General features: G+C 40.1%; 1 protein-coding gene across 2 annotated transcripts in view; it reads left to right on the plus strand.

The window, feature by feature from the left end:
- WDR20 (WD repeat domain 20) overlaps positions 1-20,829 on the plus strand; it is a 50,304-nt gene extending 29,475 nt beyond the window's left edge. For both annotated transcript variants that reach the window (XM_083614920.1, XM_083614921.1), the window contains exons 2-4: positions 3,661-3,843; positions 7,159-8,439; positions 20,014-20,829. In XM_083614920.1, the coding sequence (XP_083471046.1) occupies positions 3,661-3,843; positions 7,159-8,439; positions 20,014-20,067 (1,518 nt within the window). In that variant the 3' untranslated portion in view covers positions 20,068-20,829. The remainder of the gene's footprint in view (positions 1-3,660; positions 3,844-7,158; positions 8,440-20,013) is intronic.
- Positions 20,830-23,962: the final 3,133 nt, after the last annotated feature.

Raw genomic sequence — 23,962 nt, forward strand, 5'->3', positions numbered from 1 at the left:
AGAGCACCTTTCAGATACAACCTCCTAACAAACTTAGGAACTGCTTCAGATTGCGAAGAAGGGTTCATATTGTGCAGTGGTGGCGAACTTACGGCATGTGTGCCAGAGAGGGCACTCAGAGCCTTCTCTGTGGGCGCGTGTGCCGTTGCTTCCGTGCCGGGGGTGGGGGAAGAGGAGGAGAGGAGGGCTCACGCGCGCCGTCCAAATTCTGTGGCACCAGGGCCTGGCGAGCGAACAAGGGGCTGAGCAAGCATTGACTTTTGATGCGCCAGGGCCTCCCGCCAGTCTGTTTTTCCTACTTGGGAGTAAGCTGCCTTGAGTTCAGCAGGGCTCAACACCTAGGCCATTAAGCATATAAAGACGGCAACCTAAGAAAGGGCTGCTGGGTTTACAACAGAGAAATTCATTCCATTGAGGCTGCGATCAAACGGCAGCCAAAGAAACAGCAAATAATAATGATAATAATAATAATAATAATAATAATAATAATAATAATAATAGTATTATTTATATCCCGCCCATTTGGTTGGGTTTATTTATTTATTTTTATTTGTATGTGTGCACGCAGACTATCACTATTATCTCACATTAAAAATTGGGAGAGGGTGGGTCTTAGTACAGCCCTCCAGTGTGCTAGTGGCCAAAATTGTGGAACCTTCTGGAAAAAACGTATTTGCGAGGTTTGATGGCTCATAACACCACTTTGTTTTGGAGTAATACCAGTGCTTTTTTCCTGTGGGGACGCATACCCCTAAACATTTTGTGAATTTAATGGGAGAAGAAATTCACTGTATTTATTTCCCCCGATTTGAACTGTATTGATTTCCCCCCGGTGGTGATTTTCTTGAGTCAATATGAGAATGCCATTAAACATTTTTTTAGAAAAAAAGCACTGAGTTATACCATAAAATTATATATCAGTGGGAAGATAATTTAATGAAGAATGTAATGCAATAACTTTTATGAAGGATTATTTATTACAACAGCAGCCATAAAGAAGAAACGTGAAACACACAGAAAAAATGAGATATAAAGGTTAAATTGCCGTGTTGGCACTTTGTGATAAATAAGTGGGTTTGGGGTTGCAGTTTGGGCACTCAGTCTCTAAAAGGTTCGCCACCACTGATATAGTATAATTGGTATTGTTACCTTGAAAGCCATGTTTCCTGTCCACAGGAAAACAGAAAATTAGAGTTTACAATAAATCTGGGTGAAGTTTCCAGTAGTTAGAATGAAACCTCTGTGGACAAATTGGAGGGAAAGGCAAGTGCACATAAAACAAATATTGTTCCCAAGCCATTTGGAATTCAGTTTTCTCCTATAAAGGAGGTAGAAAATAAACTCATTTGCTTACCTTATGCTGGCTCACGGGAAAGCCTAAGGCTGCAGTCCCAACAATACTAAGTACCATTGAATTCAATAGGACTTCTGAGTAGACATAGGTAGGCTTGTTCTGTTAATCACAGTTCTTCTAATATATTTGCCAACTGCTTGCTCCCAATATCACAGCCTTTAAAGTCTACTTGTGATTAAGTTCCTAATACATTATATTTAAGATCTTAGTTTAAATCACCAAAGGCAGCAGAGATTGCTATTGCTGCACCAGGTGTTGGGTCTTTGACCTCAAGACCACTCTCTCCCCACCACAGAGAGGTAGGTCAGCAGCCTCCCAGCTGTTCTTCCCACTGCCCTAGGATTGTTCTCAGGATGTCCAAGTTAACACTATGTAGATTAAGTATTTAATTTACTTGTCAGCTGTATAATTTGTACTAAAAAGTATTAAGGACGCTATTGCCACAACTGTCTCTTAATAGCAGGGGTCATATGGAAAAATACACCTTCCACAATTCAGTTAGTTCCATTGTTGACCTTACTAGAATAATACATATTAACATTGCTCTTGTAATCTTTAAGCATCTTCATGATGGACAGTAAAGATGAAACTAGATGTTAGGCTTGACAAAGATTGCAGAAACCTTGTGTTGAATTATTGCATCTCTCTCTAATGCTCAGGCACATTTACTTATGACATATCACCATGCACTAGTTATTTAAAATATTTGTATCCCACTCTTCAGCCAAAAATGATTCCAGAATGACTTACAAGATCAATAAAAAACAATGCAGCCCCCGCTGTGGGGCTTATAATCTAAGGTATGATACAAAAGGAAAAAGGAATGTGAGTGGAGGATGCAAATGTTTTAAAAGTAGAGTGTTGTAGTGTAGTGTAATGGGCAAGAGAGATTCAATTTATGAGAAGTTGGAGAGCTTAACATGGAGCTGCTGTTTTATTGTGCCAATGCCGCACTGAACATTAAGTCTTTTTCTACCATATGTTTTAGGTAGTCCTACTGCATTGACTTGTGTCTGATACAGTGCTAAGTAACTGTCCCACCAGTTCAAGGGTTAATGCTTGTGCAACAGTACTTTTCTCCCATCTCCTCTCCCTAGGTGTTCCCTGCATCCTCCCCAAATGTACGTGTGAGGGTTGTGGGAATCCCCAGAACAGATTTAGGGGCACATGGTTCAGGTCCTGTGGGGGCCTGGTACAAATTGGCCTAAATGGAAGATGCAGAATTATCCTTTCAACAGGCTGATAAAATAGATTAGACTGGTGGAGTGACCTATCTGGGGTACCTGATGAACCTCATAGCCTTCAAAACCAGAAGCTCTATGCCATTGCATTACTCTTCTGTGATAATGGATAATGACTCTGATGACCAGAGATGAAGCAGCAATGCATTTCATGTAGAGCATGAAGCTTATTGGCACACCACTTAATACAGTGGAGTTACAGATTCTTGGAACATTTTGCTTCAAACAAGGATGGCCACCTGCCAGCAGTTTCATGTCATCCGAATCTTGTACTAAGGTGTTAATATACAGTAAAACCTTTGGTCCACTATGTTTACTTGTAAGGGAACTTCTTGTTAAGGAATTGAGATATCCATTGTTGTTGTTGTTTAGTCGTTTACTCGTGTCCAGCTCTTCGTGACCCCATGGACCAGAGCACGCCAGGCACCCCTGTCTTCCACTGCCTCCCGCAGCTTGGTCAGACTCATGTTTGTCGCTTCAAGAACACTGTCCAACCATCTCATCCTCTGTCGTCCCCTTCTCCTTGTGCCCTCCATCTTTCCCAACATCAGGGTCTTTTCCAGGGACTCTTCTCTTCTCATGAGGTGGCCAAAGTATTGGAGCCTCAGTGAGCACCCTGGAAGGACAGATCGTGAAGCTGAGGCTCCAATACTCAGATATCCATACTCAGTTGCAACTTCTTTGAATTTTTGAATGTGCTGCCAATGTGCATGTTACTGTGTAATGCTTTCCATGAATGCATGTGCTGTCCGACTGGGAAGCCCAGGTGCTGCCAACTTTTGATAGACTGTGTCCATTTCTGAAGAGGTCAGTACATGAGTGACTAGATATATTTTGGCCTCCTGATGACTCTCGACTATACAACTCTTGACTATACAAAAAAAAATGCAGTTCCTTTAGTACATGATTTCCAAATGGTCTACTTAAAGTTAGTTTCTAAACTCTCTCTGGGTTTTAATCCTGCATTGTTGCCACAGTTGCTACAAACATCAGACTTGTTCTATTGTAGAGCACACTAGAGTACCGTTATATTCATTGCTAATCTTATTTTCAATCTTTTTGCAGGCTGCTGACTTGAGTAAACCAATAGATAAAAGGATATACAAAGGAACACAACCAACGTGTCATGACTTCAATCATTTAACAGCCACGGCAGAAAGTGTTTCTCTACTAGTGGGCTTCTCTGCAGGCCAGGTGCAACTTATAGATCCTATTAAAAAAGAAACTAGCAAATTATTTAATGAGGAAGTAAGTGGATACCGTAATCTTGGTGCATGCAAACGTTTATTTTCTTTTATGAGTTCTCCATATGCATGTTTGTTTTTCCATTTGAAAATAGTCACCTTGGGGGGATACTAGGGGAAGCCTTTGAAAATGGGAAAGCACATTTATATCACATTCTGTGAGAGGGACTGTATCACAGTAATGCACCATGGAAGAGGTGGTGGTTTTTCTCACACCCTCAGTTTATCACCATTTGCTTATTGTCAGAAGACTGGAGAACTGTATGGGCTATAGCAGTGCACTTAAACTGTGGGCAGCGTTACATCTGTATCATCTCCTAATCTAAGGGTGGCTAACACTCAGGTTGACTCCCAAAGGCCCAACAATTTTCCCTGGGGCAGCAAAAAATTAAAATAAAGTAGACACAGTGCTGAAATGGGTAGACTCTACCATTCTGTGATTGCATGAACTGTTATATGGAATGCTCTAGACCTATTTCAGTTAATATTAATGCTTAAAGGCTTGCATATTTGCAGAACATAAATTTATTAGTTCTTGGTTTACCTTCGAGCTTGGACAGCTGCATCCGAAGAGCTCCTTCAGGCGAGTTGCACTCAGTGGTTTCTTAGCTTGAACAGTTTATTGCTTTGCAGCTTTCCTCAATTTCAAGTATTTTACCATGCAATGAAACTGGCACACATACATACCAGCCTTTGCATGCCCAAGACAGTTTTGGAACCATGAAACTTTTGGGGACCATGAAAGTGATTTTTGGATTGCTTAGTAACTATTCTAGAGGGGTAGGTAATTCATAATATAAGACAACTATGCCCAAACACCTCCCCCTGTTCTCCTTTTGCATACAAGGCAAGATCACAGAATTGTAGAGTTAGAAGGGACCACAAAGGTCATCTAGTCCAACCCTCTGCAATGCAGGAGTCTTTTGGCCAACATGGGGCTCGAACCCATGACCCTCAGATTAAGAGTCTCATGCTCTACTGACTTAGCTATCCCAGATCATCAGCTCTCCAAAGATGGATCAGCACAATTTGGACAAAATGTGCTGCAACTTGCTTTAGGTATAGTTTATCGTTCATTGCAGTGGTTTGTAAAGAAAATATAACACTGTGAGAGCAGTTGTAAGTCACAAACCGTGTTCCACAATTTTATACTGGCTTTAATGCCTTGTTACTGATGATGATAGATAATAATAATAATAAAAAAAATCTGGTGCAACTTGAAAGAAGCATTTTTTTGTTTTAACTTGTTGAGGATTAGTATACCATATGATGGTGAGATGTTTGGCTGCCAGATTTTTAAAGTAGAGAGATCTGTAATTTAATTTGAATACAAATTCTACTTTAAAGTGAGTCTCTAAAATCTGATGCTTAAAGGTCTTGCCTTCTATCCACTCATAAATGTGCTCAGCAGTTTGCTATAGCAACTCAGGTAGTTGCAAACACATTCAAAACACATTTGCGCATTTCTAGCACCTGTGTCAGTAAAATCGTTAACTGGAAGTCTAACATTGATTATGACTCAGTCGAATTATTCTAGAAGGTGGATCCTTGAGTAACCCTGAATATAAACTGGATTGGGTTTGGGGTTTTTTGGTTCTGTTCTCATGAATGTCAGCCATACCTATAAAACCTTCTTTTGTTTCATTGGCTGAAAATGTTTCACTTTTCGGGGGTTCAGGAGGCATATTCCTGAAAGTGGTCACCTTAGTACAGAATATGGTGGACTTTGGGCCGGGCATGTTTTTTTCTTTGAAGTTTGCTGAGACGAGAGTAGTAAAAAACTCTGCATCTCACTATAAATTTGCTAGCTTGGATCCTATGATAAGTTGACTTAAGGATGCTTACAGGAGACTTTCTCATCTTCTCCTGCTACCGCCCACATGAGAAAAGACTCTCCAGAACAATGTGAGATGGGGAAATGTGTGTTGGGGGGTGACATCTTCTGCGGGGAGGGGTAATTGCCGAAAATTGGACTTGGATCCCAGTATAAGCTTTAATGTAAGGGATTTCACAAAAGGAAAGTGTCCTGTTCTCTTCTTTATTATTAATATTACCATCTTTCTCTCCCCTGCCCTCACACCAGGGAAATGCAAACCTTCTTTGCTTGTACTGACTCCAGATTATCAGGGATCCATTAGCCCCTATACCTCAACCCACCCTATTCAGCAGGTTCCCCTGAAGCCCTGAGGGGAAATCAGCTTTTGCCAGCCTCCTTCCATTGACTCTTCTCTAGACCATCCCAGCATTTTCTAGCTACAGCTGCTCATTTAACATATTGTGCATTGTACACAATTTGTCACGTTGGTGTATATCCTATATTGAACAAGACAGGGCAAGAACTCTAGGATAGGGTTTTCACATTTCATAATTTGATGATTTTCCCTCAGTGAGCAGCCTTTACATCACTGTACTAGTGAAAAAGTATGGTATCATAAATTTTAGTTAAATAAATAAGTTGTGTCCCAGTTGAAGACATACTACAGTATTCCAGAGAGGGAAGGACATTTAGTTTTATAGCTGGTTACAAAAAACCCCCCTGGTATTACTGTTATTTGCTTCTTCCCTTTTTTGTTGTGATGCTTGAATGGCCTAGGTTGGCAGAATAATGATAAAACCCACAGAAGTGCCATTACTATCACTTAAAGATAATGAACCCACAGGGCAAATTGCATTGGTTGTTCATAGAAGCCCAGCACAGGTAATTGGAAGGTGGAATCCGCAACTGAAAATCTCTTCCATCTATTGTAACTAATTACCTTGAATGTCTAGACATCTACACAAAAGCAATGCAGTATTTGTTAAGTGGCTCAAAGATTTTAACTTGCCCAGATACTAGATCTCTCTCCCAGATCCTAGGTCCAGACTGTCAAAGTATTTTTTAAGTTGAGCATACTTTGCAATTGCCATTATTTTTGTTGAAATAACTTCTACTTGCTTCCTATTTTCACTTCAGTAAGTTAGAGCTCTAATACTTAAAGTGGTCCCATTATTCCACTAAATTACTTCTTCTATTCTGGATCCTTAAAGCCAGGTTCCTTTTTCCAAGGACAAATTAAGTGGTTGTCTTTTCAGGCCCCCGCCCACCCCCAAATCTATGTCAGATTCAGATCATGCTGACCATGGTAATGTTACTCCAGATCTACATGGGGTAAGAAAAGCACACAGTACCTTATAACTGAAGTAGTCATAAGCTTGTTTTCTGCAAGTAGAATAACTTATGTGTATTAAATGCCGACTGGCAGAAAATGAATTACCTTATTAAATGAAAAATCAAAACTGAGATGACTCTGATGTGTACCTTCTTTCCTTTGTTTTCCAGAGACTAATAGACAAGTCCAGAGTAACTTGTGTAAAATGGGTTCCTGGTTCAGAAAGCCTCTTCCTAGTAGCTCATTCCAGTGGCAATATGTACTTGTATAATGTGGAACACAATTGTGGTACCACAGCCCCACACTATCAGCTACTCAAACAAGGAGAAAGTTTTGCAGTCCATACATGCAAGAGCAAATCTACACGAAACCCTTTGCTTAAATGGACAGTAGGTGAGGGGGCCCTGAACGAATTTGCTTTTTCCCCAGATGGGAAATTCTTGGCATGTGTAAGCCAGGATGGCTTTCTTCGTGTATTTAACTTTGATTCTGTGGAGTTGCACGGTACAATGAAAAGCTACTTTGGAGGGCTGCTGTGCGCCTGTTGGAGCCCTGATGGCAAATACATCGTGACAGGCGGAGAAGACGACTTAGTGACTGTCTGGTCTTTTGTGGACTGCCGAGTGATAGCTAGAGGCCACGGACACAAATCCTGGGTCAGCGTCGTGGCCTTTGATCCGTATACCACTAGCGTAGAAGAAAGCGACCCAATGGAATTCAGCGGCAGCGACGAGGACTTCCAAGACCTTCTTCATTTTGGAAGGGATCGAGCAAACAGCACGCAGTCTAGGCTATCTAAAAGGAACTCTACGGACAGTCGTCCAGTAAGTGTCACATATAGGTTTGGTTCAGTGGGCCAGGACACGCAGCTATGCTTATGGGACCTAACAGAAGATATCCTCTTCCCACACCAACCCCTCTCGAGAGCAAGGACACACACAAATGTCATGAATGCAACCAGCCCACCTGCAGGAAGCGGTGGAGCTAATCCAGGCAGTAATGGAAACAGCATCACAACACCTGGGAACTCTGTGCCCCCTCCTCTTCCACGGTCCAATAGCCTTCCACATTCTGCCGTCTCCAATTCTGGCAGTAAAAGCAGTGTCATGGACGGCGCCATTGCCTCTGGCGTTAGTAAGTTTGCAACCTTATCACTACATGATCGGAAGGAGAGGCACCACGAAAAAGACCACAAGCGAAACCATAGTATGGGACATATATCTAGTAAGAGCAGTGACAAACTGAACCTAGTTACTAAAACCAAAACGGACCCAGCAAAAACTTTGGGAACGCCCCTGTGTCCCAGAATGGAGGAAGTTCCTTTGTTAGAGCCTCTTATCTGTAAAAAGATAGCACACGAAAGACTGACTGTGTTAATTTTTCTTGAAGACTGTATAGTCACTGCTTGTCAGGAGGGATTTATTTGCACATGGGCAAGGCCTGGTAAAGTGGTAAGTTTTAACCCTTAATGCTGCATCAAAGAAGTAGAACTTGAATAGGTAGTTTTTCTCAAAACATAACTGAATGTTGAATATAAAATTTCTTTATGCTTAATGTAAAAAAGAAAAAGAAAAAAAGATTATTTCCTCAGAGCCATACTTTTGGATACTGCATGCCATATTTCTGAACGATTTGAAGTGTCTGGCCCAGGTAAAGTTCTTTTGAAATACAGTTGCCTTCCAGCTGGAGAAGTGTTGTGTATCCAAAGTGTCCGTGATAGTTTTCCTATATTTTCAAAAGCTATTTTTGTATAACATGATTCAGACAAATCTAAAAAAAAAATCAACTAGTGAGGGTAGAATTGTAAGGGCATTCAGGATATCGGATTGGTTGCAGCTTGGGTGAGCTGTAGCTTTGCATAACATGCATTCTGGGTAAATTGAAGTTGGAACACTTATTCTGACAGGAATCCATAAAGCAGGGTCTGTTCTCACTTTTTTTTCCTTTCCAAAAGTTAGTCTCTTCCTCCTTCGGTGATCATCTCAACAGCAGTTTTTAGTGTCGCCATTTAAAATTTGAATAAACTTGGTATTAAATATACGTTGTAATATTCTGATCTTTAATATCAATCTTCTCCAAATATGTAAGGTCACTTTTTAAAAGAAGCTTCCTAGTGAATTGTATCCCTTACTCATTTCTACCCCCTAATCACTTTACAGAACGTTTGTGTTAAAGGTATTTTTAATTCATGCATTTTTCATTAAATCCACAGGCTTAAAATGTGGCACTAGTGATGTCTTCTTTCATGTTAAGAAACTGAAATTATCTATTTAATATTTAGTACTTTCTACTGATAAAAATTATTTTGCCTTCAAATACTCATGGGCAATTTGCAGGCTATGGCCAAGCTCCAAGACTTTTGAGGTGGCTTTTGGGCATGCAATTTGGTTGACTTTGGCTTGCTCTTCTCAGAGGGGGCTCCCCAAAAGCAACCATTAAGGGTTGGGGGGATCCTTTAATTCAGAACCCAACACTGTGTGAGGGGTTAGAGCTGCAAGCAAAGACTTGGGAAGCCCAGTGTGTGCATTGGAATGCACACATGGGTTCTCCTGATCTCTGCCTATGATGGATAAACCAGCAAAAGACCCTAAATGGCAGCTGGTTATCTTCTGTAGATCTTCCTGAAGGTTCCTAAACTTGGTTCCTAAATCTTCCAAAACTTGGAAAGTGTTGTTGAGAGTTTCTGAAGTGCGTCTGTTTTACAAAATTAACACTCTTCCAGTAGACATTAATGCCCATTTTGACTGTAAGGATTCACAGCTTCTCTAAAATATGTAATAATTGGATATTTTAAGTGAAATCTTATCAAACATGTTCTGGTATGTAATGTCACCTGTATGCCTTATCTTGGATAGACAATCTGGAAAAATACGGCATTGCTTTTCGTGCAGGGGGAATAGCAAATGGTAAGGATAAAGGACAAAACTATGTTCCCAAGTGCTAAAATCATGGAAATGTGTGTATTTCTGTGCCAGGGCCAAACAGTTTTGAAGGTAATTTTGCAGATGTGCATTGCTGAGCTATCGTTGGTAGCTATCCAAGCCCCTCTGCTTACTATATTCTAAAGTAACTTAACATTCACCCTTTGGCTACTTGCATTTCTATTAAGTAAAAATTCTGCAAAGAAGTTGTGTTTAATCGGTACAGGTCGTAACTTGCACGCAAATGACAATTTGATTTGGAGCACATTTCAAATATTTCAGAGATAAGTATGCAGTACCAAAAGCTAGGATTTCTATATTTGGCCAATGCGGAAATCTTTAATTAAAGGTAAGTTTCATGCTGATGTTGTTCACTAGGTCTTTGAAAACTAATATCACACACTGATGTAAATGCCATATTGTTTAGGATGTGTTTATTTAGAATGGGTTTCAAATTATTATTATGCTTTATTTTTGCAGTCAGTGAGCTCACTCAGCTGGCCTAAATTAGCAAGTTAGGTGATATGTTTACATGGCTCTGGCCAAGAAAGTCTTTGTTCCAGAAAGGTGTTAATAAGCACCATTTTCGTTCTATAGGAGAGCACTTACTAAACTTTATACTTATTTAATGAGTCTTCAGAAACACTCATGGTAACATATTTCTTTCCCTTGGGTTATACACTGCATATGTTAGTCTTGCCTATAGTTTAGTTCCGTAGCTTTTAAAGAGTTTAAAGCTGCTACCTTCCCGCGTTGACATTTCTCTCCCAGACTCCTCGAAAAGTATTTCCATTGCCCTTTTCCTCTGCTGAATTTGTTTCCCACCCACCCTTTGGCAGAGGATCTCAGTTGGAAAGAAGGGCCACAAACTTCCAGTTTGAGGAGCAAATGGGCCAGAAGACTCAACCAGTTGCGCAGTCTGAAACCTCACTGCTACTGAGCCAACCCTGTCTTTTTCCTTCCTCACCTGTCTGTCTGCCAGGCTGATGCAGTCAGGAAAGCAAATGTTATTTTCTTGAGAAGAACAGGGTTCGAATAGGCAGGGACGGGCAACCTGCGGTATTCGTATTGGGCTCCCTTCAGCCCCAGCCATCATGGCTGATGGTTGAGGACGATGGGAGTTGTAGTCTGACCACACCTGGAAGGCCGCAGGCTAACCCATCCCTGGTACGGACAGTCCCTCCCTAGAATAAACAGCTTTTGTCTGGCTGATACTTGGCTAGACTTGAGTCTCAGAGACCCATAGGGCAGAGGAAGCCAATGTAGTGCCCTGCAGATGTCACTGGACAATATCTCCCCCCACCACCGCCATAGGGCACAGACAGACTCGCTGCCGGGTTGGAGCAAGAAGATCTACGCTACAAACATTATGACCTCCGTGTAGCATTCGCACCATGTCTTGAGCTTCCTTAACTTCCTTTCTCTTTTGAAATGCTACTTAAACACGAGTTCAGATCTAAAGTACCATGTTCAGCAGAAAACATGGGACAAGCCCATGTTGCATACCGCAGCAACATTTTAGAAGTGCACTAATTTGTGGGAGAAACTACCTACTCTACAGGAAACAAAACTTCTCAGTAATGACTTTGTAAAAATATATATGTATATATGCTGTACTACTGGGAAAGACAAAACTGCTTATCTATCTCTCGGCCATTTCCTTCCTGATTACATCGTATGGCAGAGATGGCAGGAAAGCTTTTGCATTTCTTTTGCAGTGCTACTGTCACACATGGAGGTGTTGCTTTCAGTAGCAGGCTAATCTGCAGCCCTCCAGGTGCTACTGGACTGCAGCTCCCATCAACCCCCATGCAGCAGAGCCAAAGGCTGGGGATGATGGGAGCTGCAGTCTAGCAAAACCTATTGGGCCAAAGCATTGTTATCCCTGATCTACAACCCCTTGTAATTTCAGGGGAACTTGCCACTACTTAACCGGAAAACTCATGGTAAGAAAGAGTAGACAACTGCAAATGAATACAGTAGTTGAGTGAAATGGCAGCATATACCCTGGCTGAGAAAATGTGTTACCACTTTGTACAACAAAATGCACATGAAATTTAGAATATTTATTTGAACTATATTGTACAGGGAAAAATCTAGAGTTAAATTATAGAACGTCCTTTAGTTTTCCAATAAACAGGAACTATATAGTACAGCATCATGTTTAAATGAGTTCTATCATTGCTGTTTTAACAGACATTTTGTTTTACTATTTGGGCATGGGAAGACGTCACGTTTACTACTAAATCTTCATTGGCAAAGGGCATTTCATTTGTTAGAACTGAAGTATAAAGTGCTGTTGGGAAGTACTATCTTATTTTGTTTGATTTAATTTTAAATTCAGGGATGGTTAGGAATTGCTAAATCAGTTCTTGATTTTGAGGTTGCCATGATATAAAATGAAATATATTGAACCATAAACACTGCAAATGGGAGTTGGGATTCCTTGAAATATTGCCATGCAAAGTTCTCGGGATTGGTGTTGGCTTAGTACACCAGGTTAAGAAGCTGCCCAGTTGAGAGTGGGCCAGTTACTTCTGTGAAGCCAGGAAAGAGTAATTGCCTTATTATGTGGGTGTCCAGATTAGGAGGGAAAGATTCTTACTAAAGACTTTTCAGAAATGCTTGATCTTTTGGAACTCAGTTATGTACTTGAAAAGACTGTATATGTCTCCTCCTACCACGTTAAAGCTACTAAATTTGCATTTAGAATAACTGCTGGCCTGCTTGTGTTCTCAAAGAAAGAAAACCAGCTAATTTACTGTCACATAACTTGTGTAAAGTTTAAAAGCGAGACTTTTTTCCTGCATTTATGAAATCTGTATACATGAATTTGTTAAGATTGACACGTTAGGTGATACTGTACAAAATTGTAATGATATAGTGAAAAAAAATCAACAGTAAAATTCATATGTATTTTCTTTATAAACGTCCATCTAATTTCTTGACAACTTGAATAAATTTCATAAGAGCCTTTCTAACATAACAAATTGTTAAACTAAATTGACTGTTGCAATAATAATGAAGCTTTAATAAGTATTGTTATATTTATAATTTTAAAAAATCATGTTTGTTTCATACTGCTTATTTTTTAGCGTTTTATGTCACTGTTTCAGCTGAAGAACCCTACTAAATACTTGACATTACAGAATAATTTACTGGGGTTGTCCTCTGTATACTGACATTAAATAAAAAGTGTGACTGAACTGTAAAATGTAGATAACTGTCAATAGTGCTTCTCATGCCTGAAGTTCTAATATTGATCTGCCGCAGTTAAGACTTCTATGCAGGAAGAAGCATATTCCTGAACAAAAAATGGCCACCGTGAAACTGCTGCCTCTGTAACTGCCATTTTTATAAATGACCAATGTACAACCTCTTATTTCATACAGTTTTCAGATGTCAGCTTTGACTTACTTACTTATATTGATCTGTCATAATTCATGTCCATTTGAACTGTCATAGATACCATACTGGATTGTTATATGACTTAAATGAGAAAATATGCAGTGGGCGTGGTTAAAATTGGTGTTTCTAGTTTAAATAACAAGGAATTGTGGGAGAAGGTAAGATGATGATGTAAATCCATTAAACAACCAATGGAATGGAGAATTGATGCCTTTTGGATTCTACAGGAGCTCTTTTGTTTATCAACAATGCACGTTAACGTTTAAGCGCTTTAGGGGCTGCTCACCAGAATGAAGTGCATAAAAGGACAACCCAAGGCTAACTTTAAACACAGATTCGTGCAACTCTGAAGTGTTTGGGTAATGTAGGCTGCTGATACTGCAGGATGTTGCTGGCAAACTTTAATTCAAATTTGGTTAGACCACTTGGTTCTTTCTGTGTTCTCTCCAAAAGCAAGAGTTCTTAACTGTATCAGAAGCAGGCATGGTATTGTCACTAGAAGGTATCTTCCCCAGGCTGGCACGTTGAATATGGATTTAAAAATCCATCTCCCAACTTGGTTTCCAAAGCCATACTTCCTACTACTGTTCGGTTACGTTACTTTCTAGTTACCCAATTCCTTTGATTCCTGTCCATTTGCCTCTGTGCACCAAAGTGGCTTTAAATCTGGCAGTGACCCCCCTCCCCCAAGCTTTACGAAAACACAGAATGAAAAGGGGAGGGGGTAGAGCTGTCCTTGCTGAAGAGTTATATGACCGCTACCTTCGGGTACAGAGTCTGTGTCACAGCAAGATCATAATCATTTGAAGCCCAGCGTCTAATCTGACTTTCAGCATATAGCTTTCCCCAGGAAAAGCATTTGAAGATTCTCTGCACTGGCTCCAGTTTAATTTTTGAATGGATCACCCCTAATTTTGGCCCTTGGGGAACTTAGCTTCCAAACTTGACGAGAGAGACAAGCTCCTCAGTGGGTACGGCAGTTTCTGCTAAATTAGCAACCGTAACCATATCTTGGTGTGTGATCCTACTTGCAGAGAGTATATACCTTGAACATATGAAGGGTATTGCTCCTTGAAGTTTGCTATATTCAGGGTACCAGTATGGTACCCCCCAGATTTCATTTGATTCCTACCTCCATCAGCCCAAGCCAGCCTGGCTGATGGTTGGCGATGATGGAATAAGTAGCACAGCAACATCTGGAGGCACCATGTTAGGTACCCCTGGCAATAGACCTTGTAGAAGTGACATGCAATGCACTAGAGCACGGTGCCCCAATTACTGCCAAATGCTTTTTCGTGTCTCATTGATAGAAGCAGAGTATGTTGCAAAAGGGAAAGTGGATATATTTGAGAAGAAGTCTGGAAGAATTTACATTACATCAATAAGATTATGCAGTCTTAATTTCTGTAAAGAGATTGAGTGGTGTCCAGTGAAGTTTTCCAACAGAAGTAATACATCAGATGAATGGGAGGCAGGCAAATTTTGGCGATTCTGCCTCCCCCTGCACCCCCTAAATGCGTTTCATAGGGCTCCCCATTGTTAACCAGTCTTGAATGGAATAGCTTGTTTTTATTGCGCCGAAAGAGAGCAGCCTTTTTTGTTTGTCAGGTAGCTTTGGCTCTCACTGTCTCAATATTTGTTGCAGTGTGTTATGCAAGGTACCGGTTTCCTCCCTGAGTATTTGCATAGAAGCAATGTTGTTTCAACTTCGTCTGCTTGCCCAAGAAAAATACTTGAATCGTTCTAAGAACCTTTTCCTGTCTTGATGTGCCAAGCATTCGAAAAGAAAAGGTTTATATTGATCATAGTTGGATTTCTTTTTGATAGTTTCCTTGTACAACCTTTCTGATACGGTCAATTTTCTTTAAAAGCAAACTAGGGAATGATCCTGTCTCCCTTCTGTGGATGGTAGATGAACCCTTTCAATCACTCCGATGTATGTGCAAACAAAAAGGAAAAAATATAGAGAGCAGCTGGATTCCCTCCTTAGACTTAAGGATGGTACCTTAAGAGATTCAAGATGTATTATGCCCTACTTATTATATTTGATAGAGAAATAGCTACCTTTTCATTCTATCGAGTAAATGATTACTTGAAAGGGATGCCTACATAATAACCATGGAAAGTTGGGCCAGTGAAAATTTATTGATCTGCATATAGTAAGTGTGAGACCTACAGAAAACCTGGCTTCAGTTATTCTACAATGTCTCTGCTAAGCTTCTTTTCTTTCCTACGTGTGACTGAGATATGCATGTAATAGATTTTGTTGAAGCTGATCAATGTCATTTTATAAGAAAACCATTTATTACAGTGTTGATAGTTTCTGTTTCCCAAGCCCCACAAAGCCAAGATATATTTGATCCCTGAATATATCTGTATACTTGGGGCATAGCAGCTCAGATGTCAGCTGCACCCCAAGGCACTAAATATATTTTGATTCTTCCCTGGTTGGGAAATTTAGGGGAGAAATACATATTACATAGGAATGATCTACACTATAATAAATGAAAGTCTGTTCTTATTTGGGTTTAAAGCAAACCCTTCTCCAGAGCCCTGCACTATCTAGAAACAGATGAAACAATACCAAAAATACCCACAAGGGAATAATAGAACACACAGGCTTCAAGTAGTGATCTTTTTCAAACTCTTTACTGCTTCAGAGCTGAAATGGGCTACTTCTAGCTTTAACAGAATTAGATAATTGGGGATCTTACAGCTGTTGCTGGGATCCAGCTTCTTTCAGCCCCAGCCAGCATGGTCAGGGATGTGGGAGTTGTAGCCCATAATATTTGCTGGATGGTGGTGGTGGTTGTTATTATTACTATTACTATTATTATTATTTAAAGTTATTAAAGGAAGCAAAATGGAGCTACAATAATATTTTAACACCCTAGGGTTCCACAGCTTAAACTGCTGTACTCGGGGAGAAGTGAATGGAGGCTGCACACAGTATTTAAGCTAGTTGGCTAAGCAGCTTGAAAAGTATCGAGTATGAGAAGTTCTTCATACTTAAATGCTCCTTGAACAGGCCTGTGGTGATGGGGACTGACTGATCAATACAAAAGTCTTCTGGGTGTCAAATTAGTCATGTAGTTCTCTGGACCCAGGCCCAAGTGTTTTAGATAATTTTGAAGGACATTTTTATATTGTCAAACAGCTTTGTGCTGACGGGAGTCACCATTTGTTAGCTTGAACAGATTAGAACTTGGAAAGAGTAAGAGAAGATAATTAGAATATCATTAAAATTTGCCAACCCTTGCTGAACTAGCACTGCTCAAAGTGTTCAATTTGCCTTTGAACATAGATGTTTCATTCTTAGTTACTTTTGGCTAATGGATCTATTACTGGCAGCTGGCTATAGGAGGAAAAATGAATCATTAAAGTTGGGCTTAGCAATGGCTGTTATTGTGTGTACTCCGCAAGCAAAAGTCCATAGCTCAGTTGCAAACGGCCCGCTCTAGATATGTTGTTGCCTGATAGAGCATCAAATGCCTCCTTTCAAGGTACATAGTACCCAAGGCCAGCCAAGTTATTTTGGCACCTGAGGAAGAAAATCCTTCAAGCACTTCTTCCTGGCAGTAAAAAGAATAAGCCGCAATTTCCTGCTCTTTAATGATACTCAAAATCAGGTACTTGAGGTGCATGCTTCACTTCCTCTAATGATCGGGCCAGCCCTGGAGAGAGTCCATGGTGTTTGTATACAGAAGATTCTAGATTCACTGGCAAGTACCTGCTGTTAAAGGATTTAAACTGGATTTTAACAAGCAGAACTGGGAAAGAGCTGCTGTTAATCAGAACACTTGGACCAATGGACAACAGTCAGTCATATTTTGTAATTTCCCCCCATACTTAATCCATCTTATGCAGAGTTTAGAATATGATGGTCTCTCTTTTCGTTGCTTTATTTTAAAAGGACACACTTCCGGCATTTATAGTTTCATAGATAGTTTTGAATGGGTACATGCCATAGAAGTTCTAAGAAGCCACAATGCTGGATGAATAAGATCTTCGTGCCTGGCAGAAGCAGAACATATTATGCAAATCCAGCAAATAGATGTAATTTCTTCATAATCATACAGGTCACAGAATTCAGCTTCTCTTGGTCCAGAGCTCTTGAGTCAGGCTAGCTGCTCGCAGCCAGCCAATTAGAACTTGCTCGTTCAGAGGCTGTATACTAGTGCTTAAAGAAATTGTTGGGAAAGTTACACACCTCTGACAATTTTTCAAGTTATGCATGGGGGGGGGGGAGATCTGTTTCCCCATCCAAACACACTTTTGCATTAGGGATATATGTTTGAGTACACTTCCATATCCAAAAATACATGTATTTGCTCTGCACTACGTTTTTTCAGTGGGATGCATGTGCAGTCACACCATAGGAAATCATGGGTCCAGCTGCCTTGGAAATGGGGACATGTTCCCCTTCTCTCCTCCCCTGCCCCCCAGCAGTGACAGATGAGAAGAAATGGTGGCTGTGAAGAGCTATGGAAATGTGCAGAAATGAAAACTGGAGGCATGAACCATGGGGACTTTGGCAGTGAAAAGTGATCCTCACCAATTCAGCTGAGAGCACCACTACCTACATCTGTCTACTAAGTCAAATTTTGTTGTCAAACTCTGATTATGAACACCTGGGTTAACAGTAAATCATTGATGTTGGATGATATTCATCATTTGGACCTGTGGCCTAACCAAGTAAAGCAATTTGTTTATTAATATTGACATGTATGAGAAACGTAAAGAATATAGTGACCATACAGATATCAGCCACAGAACAGACCGTGTTTTTTAGCTACGTTGATTAAGGGTTGTCCATTAGCCTTTATTTTGCCTATTGAATCCGACTTTGGGGCCGTCACTCCTATGACAAGGCAAGTTTATGCAGATGGTTTAGATCTGACTTCACATTTTTTTTTGCTACTTTCTCCTGTCTCTTGTTTCTAGCTAATGCTATACTCTTTATTCAGAGTGGTGTTTTCTCAAAGGCTCCTTTCCCATTTTGAAATCAGCAGTTTTACACCTTTCTCGCTGGGACATAACTTTGGTGTGGGGTATGCTAGACTATGTTGTGCATAATATGAAATATAATATGAAAAGTGTGTGCCTACCGAAACAGTGGTTAGGCTACTGGGCTTAAAATGAAGACACTGTGAATTATACCCTAGTGCACCCGGAAGAGCTATGTCTGTCTTTCTGTGCTGCTACCTGAAATGTCATCTTGAATAAACTTGGTTTAGACATTTTTAAGAGATGAAAATATCAGGCCAGGTTCTGGTCTGGGTAGCTTGTGTTCTCCAAAGCAGGGCACTTTTGTCCAACCTGATTTCAAGAGCAGGGAGTATACTTCTCTTTCATAGCGCTTTCTCAGTATTTGGGTCAGACCCCAAAAGAGCTCCTGTAGATTCTGAAGACTTAATTCTACATTACAATTAATAATAATAATAATGATTTGTACCCCGCCCATCTGGTTGATCCAACCTGAATTTCACAATATTCAGGTAAGAAAAATACCTGCAAACCAAGTATTCAAAATGAGGGATTTCCTCCATGCATACTTAAAGTGGAACAACGGTATTTAAGAAACAAAACTAAAAAAACAAGCACCCAAGTTAGGTGTAGATGCCAGTGTATCTGTTAGGGGAGGGGTGTAACACAGAAATGTTCAGAACCGTATCTCTAAAGCCAGCTTTGCTAGCCTTGCTGATCAGTTTCTGATTGGAGAAACGGTTGCTTAGTGAGCTGCAAATTAAATATGAAATGAGCATTTCCCATTGTTTAAAACTCAGTTTTAAAAAATGCTAATTGGAAACGTGAGAGTTCACTGCAAGCGCAACCACTAGCTGCAGTTGCTTGTTAGTGATCCGTTTGTGGGTTTCATTAGAGGTGAAATGATTTCCTATTAAAGGGTTGCTTCCCTGCGATGTCTATGTCTGACATAGCAACATTGGTTCTGTTGGCTGGGCAGATCCACAGGCTGGGCAGGGTCCATTATGTCATATGAAAAAGCAGGGTAATTTTTCCCCCCAATCAGCAGTTCTGCATCCAAGAAACAATAGGCTGCAGCATCTTTCCTTGGCATAGATACAGTGGTTGAGAGGGGCTGTAGCTTGCACTTTGAAACATCTGGCTGAAGAGCCCCTCACGAATACCTGTGTCTTATGGTTGCAAGGTGCATACAGCAGGGAGAGATACATGTTGATCGTAACCTCCTGGTAAAAGACTTGTGGCACAAATGTGCCCTGTAGCTCACTGACTTTATGTTTTTAATAGGATAGCTTAAGTTTTGTAAGACATGAGCTAAAATCTAATCGTACTACGGTCATAATCAAGATTCCTGGGGCCTATTAAAAATGAATACATACTGTGGTATAAGCTTCTGTGGACTAAAACCCACTTCGTCAAGTTTTATTATTTTAAAGCAGCAACCATATTCCTTGCTTGCTGGAATATATTACAGCTGCTACACCCCTGGAATTCTAATTATGATCTACATCTTATAAGTTACTTTGAACTAAACTGCTACATAAAGAGCGAAATCGTTCATGTTAAGACGTTCGAACAATGTGATCTATCACTTTGAAGTCATAATATGCAAATGCCACTGTGCACTGAAAGTCTACAGATATATATAGAACTGTTTAGAAAACTAAATGCTGGGTTCTCTTGCTGGATTAATGCAAATTGCTTTGTTTGCAGGGTTTATTGCCATCCCAAAACCAGGCCAATTCTCCAAGTGGAACTGTAGTATAGCCATCACATTTCTGCTAGCAAATCTTTGAACACAGAACAAGAAGTAATGGCAATGGAACCAGGAGCTGCTGTTCAGCCAGGGAGCACCACAAATTCTTAAAGGCAGAGTGTAAACTTGGAGTTATGTGAATCACATAGTGTTTTACAAAAATAATAATGTAATGAATTCTTTTTACAGCTAATATTTAGGCTGATGGCCGAAAGAAGGATTTTGCTAAAAAATACTTCTTTTGGTGTTGCAGTTAAAAATAGTATAACTTTTCCAGTTTCTCTGTAAAACAAAATGTTTGTTAAATCTGAGTAAGTTTAATGGTTATATAAATTAGAACTTCATTGTTGGGTTTTTTTGCACTGATTTTTTTATCCAGCAATGGTTAGTCTAGAATGCTCTCATGGGAAATGAAAGTCATTACTTTCTGGCTTCATAAATGTAATTCAGGAAGATGGATGCTGCAATCATAGAGGTTCCCCCCTCCCCCCAAAAAAGATTGTTTGCACTTAAATAGCTTAATGCTAATAGAAAATTACTTTTAAATGGGTGTTTGGACACCCTCTAAAGCTATGTTATGGGGAAAGAGATCCTTTGTATCTATTAAACATTTTATTTTAATAATGTTTTGAGCTACAATCAATCTGTATTATATGTGTAAATAATGTAATTCAGTGATCGGGGGAGAAATGAGTCATTACACTAGTAATTTTCATTTAGGAAAGTGATATTTCTAATTCAGAAAATACATATTAAACTATCTTGAATATGCAGTTTTGTTTATGTTCTGTTTAAATTAAATCAACTGTGATGTAATCTTTTTTGAATGTAGTATTGGCGTGGACATGCAGGGCATATTCATTTTGGAAACACTCAGGTTGGATTCACTACCCATTTAACCAAGCTTGCCCTTTGTTATAAGACATAATAATTCCCCACTATATTCTAAACACTACATCAATTCTTAAAATTAGTCTAATTTTCTAATCAAGGTTAGCCACTTAACAGTAGGACTATCCATTTTTATATATTAGAAATGCAATGTAGCATATTTTAAGGCTAGCATAATTTTAAATGTTGATTTAAAATTCAGTGTAAGAGCAATACAGTGAAATAGGTTGATACAATAGAATAATGTGTCAGACTATACAGTTTATTTTCCAGAAAAAGACATGTCTTCTGTTGGAGGAGAGATTTGACAGCCTACAAAGTCTAACTGCTGCTTAGTTAGTATTAAACTGATTTTGAACAGTATAAAGACACTAGATTTCAATTCAGTTCTTCACTGGTAGTGGTTCCCACCCTGTGGAACGCCCTCCCATCAGATGTCAAAGGAATAAACAAATATGACGTTTAGAAGACACCTGAAGGCAGCCCAGTTTAGGGAGGTTTTTTAATGTTTGATGTTTTAATGTATTTTTAATCTCCTGTTGGAATCCGCCCAGGGTGGCTGCGGAAACCCAGTCCGATGGGCGGGGTATAAGTAATAGATTATTGCTATTGTTATTAATATTCATTGAAGAAAATGCTGTCTGCTTGATACCAGGATCTATGAGGGCTGGGTATTATTTTCCTGATAGTGAAAGCCTCACCTTTTTAACTTTTTGAGTTAAACTTTTTGAGTTAAAGTAGTCTTCTTATTCCCCCCCCCCCAACATATCTAGTAACATGACAAGTTTTAATGCCTCCTCACAAAAACAAAAACAAAATCTGGTCCCCAAACATAACATATTTAGGCATATTCACCTGTGTTTAAAAGCTCTGGTCTTCAAAGATAGCTTTTTATATATTTGGATGGGTGTGAGCAGGCAGGCAGCTAGCTACTCATATTGCCTGTTACATTCAAAACTCTGCAGCTAGATCTAAATCTGTCAGACCATGCTTCTCAAAGTGGTGCGAATCACTTTTTTGAACAGCATGTTTCAAAATCGGATCATGGAGCCCTGGGCTCCCTCAGGAGGAATTACAGGCTATATAAACGAATAGGGGAAACCCTTCCGCTTTTCCAAAGGACTGCTCTGGCATGTAATCAAGACAAGTATTAATTAGTTTGAAAGAGGGTAACAGCAGCACTAAGACACTCAAAAATGTTTCAAAGCCTCCCTGCCTTTCTTGTTCATTTGTGGTGGTCTGAAAAGGGAAGAAGAAGAAGAAAACAGATTCCCTACCTGGTGACTTGCATAGGCTCTTATTTGTACAGGGAAGTATTTGCAGTCTTAACCTTTTAAATATATGCAAGTATTTGCAAAGCCCGGTAGAAAGGAGAGTTGCACTGGCAGCCTCACCTGGTACTTCCTCCACATTGGTTAGTATATGTGTATACAATTTCACTTAAATATAAGAGCAAGAAACACTTGAGTAGTAACTTCATGACCTGTTCACCAGAGCGCTGCTCCTCCGATGTGACTAATGCTGCACTCATAATCATGTCTACTCAGAAGTCTCTCATTGAATTAAATAGGGCTTACTCCCAGGTAAGTAGAATTTGGATTAAAACCTGAATCACGAAGAGGCAGAACTATAATGAACAAGTTACTTCTATGGCGGGATTCAAGTTCAAATGCAAGTTGGGAGCATAGCTTTACTTCAGAATGCATGAAACCCATGTGGCTTGACAGTTGCGAGTTTCTTCCCTTAGAGGGCTGTGCAAGAAGTCTCTGCCCCTCCCAGCTGGTGGTAGTTGTCATATGACAGCTCTGGAGGCTTCAATAGAACAGCTGTGACAAAACAGACTCCCAAGGGAGAAAAGCTGAATTGAGACCAGCAAAAAGTGGGCAAACTTGCGTATTTTTGCTTGCTTTGGATGAATGACATTTCGCTTCTGCTAGTTGTGGGTCAGGTCAAGCAGCTTTGAGGGGTTCTGAAGCCCCATCCCTTGACTCGGAACTTGCATGCAGCTCCCTCTCTGGCTTGTGAGATTAGACCACATCAGCTGTATGAGTTACAAACTTCAAATCAAAAAGAGCCAGCGTTGATTTCAAAGGTGAAAACTGACATTTCCCACTTGCATGTAAACACTAAAACAACAGAACAATCCAGTCCTTGGCTACCTTTTGTGCCTTTCAAGGGTTCTGGTGTGACCTCCCCCCCCCCCCCCCGGCTACTTATGTTATATTACCTTGATGATGCAGGAAGAAAGCATGCCAGAACTGACGTGTAGAGAATGTGTCTGCACTGCACTCTTAACTTACTTGCCAATGGGTACCTAGAAGCAGCACGTCTTCTGAGCTGCCTCTGCTCTTCCCAAAAGCACCTGCCAGGTAAGTCCACCTCAGAAGTGGGGTGGAATGGGATAAATCCCAGAACCAGTTTACGATGCCATGCAAAAATCAGTGTGGGTGGGAGGTACTGAGATTAATAGCCTTTCATGAATTTGGCATGTAAACTAATCAGCACAGTATTTAGGATCCTTTGCTGCACTTCCCCCAGCAGTGGATGTCTGTAATTTTTTTAAAAAATAGGAACCTGCTCCATGAATTAGCACTTAACTTTCTGGATCTGAATGAAGTCAATACACTTGAGAAATGCTTGTGCTTGAAGATGCTTAAAGATACTTTTCACTTGTGCTGGTAGCAAGATTGGAAGCTTTTGCCATTCAATAGGTACTTGGATGAAACTGCAATATTGTTCAAGAGTTCTTGCCCTCGTACATGGAAGAAATGCAACCTTTTAGCAGTATAGAAGCTACATGGCTATGTTCTGGTTCATGCTTCCCTTGAATACATCTGTGGCTTTTCTGGAGGGAAAATCCATTTACCGTACAACTTTCATTATTTAAGGTAAGGTCAGGTCTCACTTATTTTTGTACTATCTACCTATCCGCTAGCATTACTGATTAAAAAAAACCCCATTGTATCATTGACTTCCTTTCTAGGATAGGTGTTCACCTCTATTTTGGGGGATCTG

Source organism: Podarcis filfolensis, assembly GCF_964270895.1.
Source record: "Podarcis filfolensis genome assembly, chromosome: 1".
Lineage (NCBI taxonomy): Eukaryota > Metazoa > Chordata > Lepidosauria > Squamata > Lacertidae > Podarcis > Podarcis filfolensis.